Source organism: Schistocerca cancellata, chromosome 4 (assembly GCF_023864275.1).
Source record: "Schistocerca cancellata isolate TAMUIC-IGC-003103 chromosome 4, iqSchCanc2.1, whole genome shotgun sequence".
In the NCBI taxonomy this organism is placed as follows: domain Eukaryota; kingdom Metazoa; phylum Arthropoda; class Insecta; order Orthoptera; family Acrididae; genus Schistocerca; species Schistocerca cancellata.
Genome location: NC_064629.1, coordinates 517,588,056 through 517,597,971, shown reverse-complemented (window position 1 = coordinate 517,597,971; position 9,916 = coordinate 517,588,056). Strand labels below are relative to the sequence as shown.

The 9,916-nt window shown below is 43.2% G+C and overlaps 1 protein-coding gene across 1 annotated transcript; it reads left to right on the top strand.

Annotated features, from left to right (window-relative positions):
• Positions 1–3,168: 3,168 nt before the first annotated feature.
• Positions 3,169–9,029, top strand: LOC126184300 (craniofacial development protein 2-like). The gene is made up of 2 exons (XM_049926677.1): positions 3,169–4,089; positions 8,952–9,029. Exons 1-2 carry the CDS (start codon positions 3,169–3,171, stop codon positions 9,027–9,029), a joined length of 999 nt encoding a protein of 332 aa, XP_049782634.1.
• The last annotated feature ends 887 nt before the right edge of the window (positions 9,030–9,916 follow it).

Below are 9,916 nucleotides of genomic sequence, written 5' to 3'. Positions count from 1 at the left end.
ACAGTTTTGGAGAAAGGTGTTTAATATTTCAGCTTTATGCGTGTCACCCTCTGTTTCATCATCATCCCGGAGTGTCTGGATATGCTGTTTCGAGCCACTTACTGATTTAACGTAAGACCAGAACTTCCTAGGATTTTCTGTCAAGTCGCTAGGCAGAATTTTACTTTCGAATTCACTGAACGCTTCACGCATAACCCTCCTTACGCTAACTTTGAGATCGTTTAGCTTCTGTTTGTCTGAGAAGTTTTGGCTGCGTTTAAACTTCCAGTGAAGCTCTCTTTGCTTCCGCAGTAGCTTCCTAACTTTGTTGTTGAACCACGGTGGGTTTTTTCCGTCCCTCACAGTTTTACTCGGCAGGTACCTGTCTAAAACGCATTTTACGATTGCCTTGAACCTTTTTCCATAAACACTCAACATTGTCAGTGTCGGAACAGAAATGTTCGTTTTGACCTGTTAGGTAGTCTGAAATCTGCCTTCTATTACTCTTACTAAACGGATAAACCTTCCTCCCTTTTTTTATATTCCTATTAACTTCCATATTCAGGGATGCTGCAACGGCCTTATGATCACTGATTCCTTGTTCTGCGCTTACAGAGTCGAAAAGTTCGGGTCTGTTTGTTATCAGTAGGTCCAAGATGTTATCTCCACGAGTCGGTTCTCTGTTTAATTGTTCGAGGTAATTTTCTAATTGTGCACTCAGTATAATGTCACTCGATGCTCTGTCCCTACCACCCGTCCTAAACATCTGAGTGTCCCAGTCTATATCTGGTAAATTGAAATCTCCAAGTAAGGCTATAACATGCTGAGGAAATTTACGTGAAACATATTCCAGATTTTCTCTCAGTTGTTCTGCCACTAATGCTACTGAGTCGGGAGGTCGGTAAAAGGAGCCAATTATATACCTAGCTCGGTTGTTGAGTGTAACCTCCACCCATAATAATTCACAGGAACTATCCACTTCTACTTCACTACAGGATAAACTACTACTAACAGCGACAAACACGCCACCACCGGTTGCATGCAATCTATCCTTTCTAAAGACCGTCTGTGCCTTTGTAAAAATTTCGGCAGAATTTATCTCTGGCTTCAGTCAGCTTTCTGTACCTATAACGATTTCAGCTTCGGTGCTTTCTATCAGCGCTTGAAGTTCCGGTACTTTACCAATGCAGCTTCGACAGTTTACAATTACAATACCGATTGCTGCTTGGTCCCCACATGTCCTGAATTTGCCCCGCACCCTCTGAGGCTGTTGCCGTTTCTGTACTTGCCCGAGACCATATAACCTAAAAAACCGCCCAGTCCCCGCCACACAACCCCTGCTACCCGTGTAGCCACCTACTGTGTGTAGTGGACTCCTGACCTATCCAGCGGAACCCGAAACCCCACCACCCTATGGCGCAAGTCTAGGAATCTGCAGCCCACACGGTCGCAGAACCGTCTCAGCCTCTGATTCAGACCCTACAGCTACATAATTAAACTTATGGCTACTAAATAGCACCTCATCGTAATTCTCCATACATTCAATCTATACTTAGTTCATACTCGCCTCTGCCTGTCTCCTGCATACAGAATTTTCCGTCAGACTTACGCTTGACTATCTTTTCTTTCCCCAAAATCTTCATTATCTAATACACTGCCGGAAAAAAATTACTACACCTGGAAAAATAGCATCGATTTTGATCAGATGTTGGCATGTGTCACTTGGGGGACAGTAGGTATACTAATAATGGTTTTAACATTGTCCGTCATCGTACAGTGTAGCGGCATAGCTTCCAGAGTGCCACCTGTGTGTACCCCTTAATAGGGATTGCTCACAGACAGAAGGCTCAGTGTGGTGCAAACGTCTGAAGCAACCAGGCAACAATGCCACAGAGACACACTCATGTTTCCTATAGTCAACTGAGCGTGTTTGAAAGGGGCAAAATTGTAGCCTTCCGAGTGGTGGGATGGCCTTTTTGCAGAATTGCCAGACAAGTTGGACGTGGTGCAATAGTTTTGCAACAATGCTAGTATCAGTGGTCACGTGAGCATTCTCACACCTGTAGACAAAATTCTGGATTTTCACACAGCACAGGCGGGCGCCAGGATCGTCTTATTGTAAGGGCAGTAGTCGCAGACCGTACAGCTACCACAGCACGGATTAGAGGGCTTGTGAGCACAGACGTCTCAATACGAAGTGTTGCGAACTGGTTAGTAGCAGTCGACTACGGATATGGATACATCTAGCCCATCTTCCACTCACGCCACAGTATCCACGTGTACAGCCTGACTGGTGCTGTCAGAGGATCACTTGGAAGATGGAATGACACACTGTAGTCTCCAGCGATGAAAGCAGATTCTGCCTGTACAGAAGTGATAGTCGTTTGCGGTACAACGTAGACCTGGTGTACGTTGTCTCGTAGAGTGCATTCGTCCAACACACTTTGGCCCCATTCCAGGCCCTCTGCTCTGTGCTACAGTAAGCTACAACTCTCGTTCACCTTTGGTGTTTCTAGAGGGGAGGCTAACCAGCGCTCGGTACGTGCAGAATGTAGTTAGACCCGTTCTTTTGAAGTTCTTGCAACAGGAAGCTTTTGTGTTCTTCCAACAGGATAATGCTCGCCCATACACTGCCCGTGAAACACGACGTGCCCTACAAGACGTGTAGCAATTTCCCTGGCCAGCGCGATCTCCTGACTTGTCTTGAGTCGAGCATGTGTGGGGTATGATGTGAGGAGATGTGACTGGTGAGACTCGTCAACCAACAGTTCTTACATATCTACGTGAACAGGCCGAGCACGCTTGGCATAACGTATCCCACGACAGTTTTCGCAATCTGTAAGGTCGGTCGACTGGAGGCCAGAGTCAGCGCCTGCATTGCCGCCTGTGGCGGCTAAACGTACTAATATGGGTGCTTTAACACAGGTCGATGCCTGGTACCTCATAACCGCCTGTGCTAATTTTTTTCCGGTAGTTCATGGTGTGGGTTCCTGTAGTCATGTCCTAGTTCATGAACCACGGGCAAGGTATGAGTGGCCAAGTAAGTGGTCCCGACAGTCAGGATACCAGTTACTTTGGAATAAGGCTGGGCATCTCGGACATATTCTGAGTCGTGGTCACCTTTGTGCTCATACGGCAAAGACTACCAAATCCACCGGTTAGTCCCTCAGCCGTTAGGGGTAAAACCCAATGGGACTCGGGGCAAGTAAGGCTGGCAACCTGCTTCCCTGGTACTTTAAATGTGATGCTGGCAACAATCAGAGCAAAATGCCTCGGACCTTTGGAGGTGACGGAGTCCCACCTCTAACTGACAAATCAGGGACTCCTAAGATACGACTTGGCAAACAAATGGTAATGAGATGGGGAGCTATTAATATCAATGGGGGCTACTCTGGGAAGAAGGTAGAGCTGGCAGAGGCTGCAAGTAAGATGGGGCTGGATGTTTTAGCTGTTAGTGACATTCGGGTAAGGGGTGAGAAAGAAGAGGAAGTGGGAGAATACAAGGTCTACCTGTCAGGAGTCAAAGCAGGAATAGCACAATGGGGTGTAGGGCTTTACATCAGGAAAGAAATGGAACCCAGCATAGTTGCAATAAGGTATGTAAACGAACGACTGATGTGGATAGATTTGACAGTGTCTAGCAAGAAAATTAGGATTGTGTCAGTATATTCGCATTGTGAAGGGACAGATCAAGATAAGATGGATAGTTTTTATGAGGCACTCAGTAATGTAGTTGTTAGAGTAAAGGACAAGGACAGTGTTCTGCTCATGGGTGATTTTAATGCCAGTATTGGAAATCGAACAGAAGGGTATGAAAAGGTTATGGGTAAATTTGGAGAGGATATGGAGGCCAACAGGAACGGGAAACAACTCTTGGATTTCTGTGCCAGTATGGGCTTAGTAACGACAAACTCCTTTTTTAAACGTAAGAACATTCACTGGTATACTTGGGAAGGCAGGGGAACCAGATCTGTCATTGACTATATAATAACAGATCAGGAATTCAGGAAGGCTGTGAGGGACACACGTGTATTCAGGGGATTCTTTGATGACACTGATCATTATTTAATCTGCAGTGAAATTGGGATTGTGAGGCCGAAAGTGCAGGAGGTCAGGTCCATATGTAGGAGGATAAGAGTGGAGAAACTTCAGGATAAGGAAATCAGGCACAAGTACATAACAGCGATCTCAGAAAGGTACCAGTTAGTTGAATGTAGTCAATTACAGTCATTGGAAAAGGAATGGACAAGGTACAGGGACACAGTACTAGAAGTGGCTAAAGAATGTCTTGGAACAGTAGTGTGTAAAAGTAGGATGAAGCAAACAGCTTGGTGGAATGATACAGTCAAGGCAGCCTGTAAAAGGAAAAAGAAGGCGTATCAGAAATGGCTACATACCAGAACCCAGGTAGACAGAGAAAGTTATGTTGAAGAAAGAAACAAAGCCAAACAGATAATTGCAGCATCCAAGAAGAAATCGTGGGAAGACTTTGGAAACAGGTTGGAGACTATGGGTCAAGCTGCTGGAAAACCATTCTGGAGTGTAATTAGCAGTCTTCGAAAAGGAGGTAAGAAGGAAATGACAAGTATTTTGGACAGGTCAGGAAAACTGCTGGTGATTCCTGTGGATGCCTTGGGCAGATGGAGGGAATATTTTGAAGAGTTGCTCAATGTAGGTGAAAATGCGATCAGTAATGTTTCAGAATTCGAGGTAGAATGGGACAGGAATGATGATGGAAATAGGATCACATTTGAGGAAGTGGAAAAAATGGTCAATAGATTGCAGTGCAATAAAGCGGCTGGGGTGGATGAAATTAAGTCGGAACTCATCAAATACAGTGGAATGTCAGGTCTTAAATGGCTACACAGGATAATTGAAATGGCCTGGGAGTCGGGACAGGTTCCATCAGACTGGACAAAAGCAGTAATCACACCAATCTTTAAACATGGAAACAGAAAAGATTGTAACAACTACAGAGGTATCTCTTTAATCAGCGTTGTGGGTAAATTCTTCTCAGGTATTGTTGAAAGGAAAGTGCGAGTATTAGTTGAGGACCAATTGGATGAAAATCAGTGTGGGTTTAGGCCTCTTAGAGGTTGTCAGGACCAGATCTTTAACTTACGGCAAATAATGGAGAAGTGTTATGAGTGGAACAGGGAATTGTATCTATGCTTTATAGATCTAGAAAAGGCATATGACCGGGTTCCTAGGAGGAAGTTATTGTCTGTTCTACAAGATTATGGAATAGGAGGCAAACTTTTGCAAGCAATTAAAGGTCTTTACATGGATAGTCAGGCAGCAGTTAGAGTTGACGGTAATTTGAGTTCATGGTTCAGAGTAGTTTCAGGGGTAAGACAAGGCTGCAACCTGTCTCCACTGTTGTTCATATTATTTATGGATCATATGTTGAAAACAATAGACTGGCTGGGTGAGATTAAGATATGTGAACTCAAAATAAGCAGTCTTGCATATGTGGATGACTTAGTTGTGATGGCAGATTAGATTGAAAGTTTGCAAAGTAATATTTCAGAGCTAGATCAGAAATGTAAGGACTATGGTATGAAGATTAGCATCTCCAAAACGAAAGTAATGTCAGTGGGAAAGAAATATAAACGAATTGAGTGCCAAATAGGAGGAACAAAGTTAGAACAGGTGGACGGTTTCAAGTACTTAGGATGCATATTCTCACAGGATGGCAACATAGTGAAAGAACTGGAAGCGAGGTGTAGCAAAGCTAATGCAGTGAGCGCTCAGCTACGATCTACTCTCTTCTACAAGAAGGAAGTCAGTACCAAGACTAAGTTATCTGTGCACTGTTCAATCTTTCGACCAACTTTGTTGTATAGGAGCGAAAGCTGGGTGGATTCAGGTTACCTTATCAACATGGTTGTGGTTACGGATATGAAAGTAGCTAGGATGATTGGAGGTAGTAGTAGATGGTAACAATGGCAGGAGGGTGTCCACAATGAGGAAATCAAAGAAAAACTGGGAATGAACGCTATAGATGTAGCAGTCAGGGAGAACAGGCTTAGATGGTGGGGTCATGTTACACGCATGGGAGAAGCAAGGTTACCCAAGAGACTCATGGATTCAGCAGTAGAGGGTAGGAGGAGTCTGGGCAGACCGAGGAGAAGGTACCTGGATTCGGTTAAGAATGATTTTGAAGTAATAGGTTTAACATCAGAAGAGGCACCAATGTTAGCACTGAATAGGGGATCATGGAGGAACTGTATCAGGGGGGCTATGCTCCAGACTGAACGCTGAAAGGCATAATCAGTCTTAAATGATGATGATGATGATGATGATGAGTGTATATACTGCTTAGTGGCCTTAACCTCTGAAAATGTCTACAAACTTTTTTCCAGTTGCGTATATTACTGCTTAGTGCCTTTTCTTTTTCCTTTTAAGCCGGCCGGAGTGGCCGAGCGGTTAAAGGCGCTACAGTCTGGAACCGCACGACCGCTACGGTCGCAGGTTCGAATCCTGCCTCGAGCATGGATGTGTGTGATGTCCTTAGGTTAGTTAGGTTTAAGTAGTTCTAAGTTCTAGGGGACTTATGACCACAGCAGTTGAGTCCCATAGTGCTCAGAGCCATTTGAACCATTTTTTTCCTTTTAAATTGTTTCCCACTGCTCCAAACTTTATCCATACTTTCAACCGTTTCAATCGCCCTTGCTTGAGTCCCGTTCTCTTGTTCTCCATAGATTCTCGGTTTAAGCACACGTCGTGTCCTTTGTCACGTCTGTTTATTTTTCCTCCTCCGGAGCTGAGTTGCAGGGAAAATTAGTTTTCCGATCTCCTGTCTAGGTTTTTGTGGTCCGTCAATCGTTGGTCCCTCAAACCATCAAGTCATATACCGATTTCAAAAATTTTCATCAAGATTGTTACTCCTCTCATTTCCATTTCCTTGCCCAATTTTTTCACGAAATCTAGAATTTCATCTATCGAATTGGTTCGACCATGTACCTGGTCCCACTGCAGAAAATCTGGCAACTGTCTCTTGAGTGTAGTAATTTCAGTTAACATGCCCAACGGTATTAATTTGGTCAATACCAGCACACAAAACTGCACTGAAATACTGCCACTCGTGCAATTCACTCCGTTTAAGAGTTCTTTCTGAACTCTTGTTTGCTTCGCTTCACTGCAAAATTTGTTCAAAAACCATGTTTCGAACACCTCATTAATATTTCCCGGGATTGTAAGTCACTTTGAAACTGCCTACTTGCAAATTTAATTTTAACGTCATCCAACTATGCCGACACAAATTCGTCTCTAAAAGCAACAAGAAAATTTCCGGTTGATATTTTCCGTCATCTGAAAAACATTTAGCAGGTCCTGGTCCACCCCAAAGATACATTAACTATCTACCGTCCTGATCCAGTGCTATGATACTCAGCTCTTCATGTACCCTTTTAAATTACTGCTCTCACTGTACCACTTTGTCCCCAATTCCTGCCTCAAAACTTAGTTTTTTATATAGAATCTTTTTTTGACACTTTTTCACACATTTTTCCACATAAACTGTCGTACCTTTTATTCGTCTTCTCCTCAAGCGTAGTTTTTCTTTGCACACATGCATTTATTCTCGCACTAAGCTTATTTGTATCTTTTTAATCTCTTCCCAATGACTTCTTGTCTGAATCAACTTCGTTGTTAACCAGCCCAACATCATTCAAAATTTTTCCAATTTTTGTTCTTACAGCCTTTAAATTTTTCTCTGTACTACATTGTTATACACTCATATTAGACTGTGATAGCCCCATAATAGACTGTATTGCCCCATACCGGAGTTCAAATTTGCCAGAACATCATTTAACTATGCCATAAAATCATCCGCAAGTACATCTCTCTTCCCTGATTTCCGACTAACTGACTCACTAACACTTTCCGACTACATGATCTCGGTGACTGTAATCCCGACACTCCCCATTTTCGACGGTAGTCCTACGAAATCCCACATACTTACACTTACGTCGTTAGTACTTAACTTTTCGGTCATGTTGGCCGCGTCCGCTGTGCTGCTGACGCCGAAGGTAAAGTTGCTGCTGCCTTTTGAAGTTGTCGCCGACGCTGAAGATGAAGTTCTCGTAATCGCTGCCATGGCCCCGCGGTTCTGCATGAAGTCTGTTCCTCTGTCTGTGTCTGCTGCTGGTTGCCGACGTCACATACTCCGCACAATTTCGTGTTGCCGTCTTCTTCCTTCTTATTATACCGCTTCCTGTCTACCTTTCCCCACGCATAACTTCTATACATTCATGCACACGCAACTCATGCAGAATCTTAAACTCGGAGCTCCCACACAAAACTGTCTACTATAATTTTGATTCCCAACCTGGATCACATAATACTAACAATTACCATCTAATCACCTTTGCAACTGCCTTGGGTGGCATTCAAAACCCCTACGAGAAGAATCCCAACTGCGACATACACACAGATAACGAATATGGGTAGATTTTCTAATCAGATTCCTTGACGAAAAACCATATTTGTGACGTACGAAAGTGAAGGGATTAGTGGTCGAATGGTATTTTCACTATGCGCGGCTGTGTTTAGAAACTATGGCTCGACGTTGTCATAGGGTCGAGCCGTGCACGTCTGGTTTCATGCTAAGTTAGCTGAAGTAAAAGTTACAGACTGAGATCCTCTGATCAAATAGGTGAAGCACTGACAAGTTAAGCGAAATTTAAATAAACACAGATTGCAATTAGACGAATACTATAAACTGCCATAAAAGGTTATTATCTGCTGATAATAAACTGATGTAGACGACTCCACAAATCTATGTTGAATTAAATGGTAATTTATTCAGTCAAAGAATACGTAGAAATGGTAGCTCTACAATAACTCAGTTTAAAAGATACAGATTGGTGATACTGAATTCCAGTTAAGATTGCGTAAATGTACGTAATGAGAAGGGTAGTAGACTCCACAGAAATCAACAAATAACAAAGTCCCATGCTTTGAACAAGGAACAAACAATCTCAAAGCAGCAAGAATTCATGTCAGACTTCCGTGAGCTGTATCTTGTGATTATCGCTGACAGTTAAAGTTCATACGAACTCAATGAGTCTGAGTCCGACTTTCCTCGTTATTTCACTAAGAAAGACCAAATTTTAAAGTATTTTCGCCCGCTAGGGGCATATATTACATCAATTTACCCCACTAACTGCTTTGAAACATCAAGTCCCTCCTGTATCAAATCTCGACACGAATTTCAATGTTATGCACCGTCACACCAAGTCCTCCACTCCCCGTCACCTGTCGACACCAAGTGTTTGAACTTCCTACCTCTCCCAGAAATCCCTCCTTGCTCTCAAGAGCCACTCCACGAATCAGAATGTCTGAGAGCTTCATCACCCTCGCCAATAAGGAAGATTCGATCGCCCAACAAATGGTAGGAATTACTAAAATCTAAAAACTGGCCAACCATCCGGATAATAATAAACTTATGGATTAGATATACTGTTTAAAGAAAATTATACCCCGCTTTTGTGGAGTCCAAACATGATATTGTACATACATATAAAATCATGGGCATAATTAATTAAACATGACCCATCAAATATGCACTTATAATAAATAATAAGGAATACGCATTAAAAAATATGAAACATAAGTTTGGTCAGCTCAACTGATGCGTTCTTTCACGTTCAGTCTATTTACTGTACTAAATTTGATGGATTATTTGCCGCTTTTTAAGTTACAAAGATCTTGATGGCTCTGAGCACTATGGGACTCAACTGCTGTGGTCATCAGTCCCCTAGAACTTAGAACTACTTAAACCTAACTAACCTAAGGACATCACACACATCCATGCCCGAGGCAGGATTCGAACCTGCGACCGTAGCAGTCGCACGGTTCCGGACTGCGCGCCTAGAACCGCGAGACCACCGCGGCCGGCAAAGATCTTGATACTTGTCGACATAACTTCTAC

Coding starts and splice junctions, on each gene's coding strand:
- LOC126184300 (XM_049926677.1), top strand. CDS start 3,169: ATGGGACTCGGGGCAAGTAAGGCTGGCAACCTGCTTCCCTGGTACTTT. Junction 4,090..8,951: donor TGAGGCCGAAAGTGCAGGAG/GTCAGGTCCATA, acceptor GCTTTGAACAAG/GAACAAACAATCTCAAAGCA.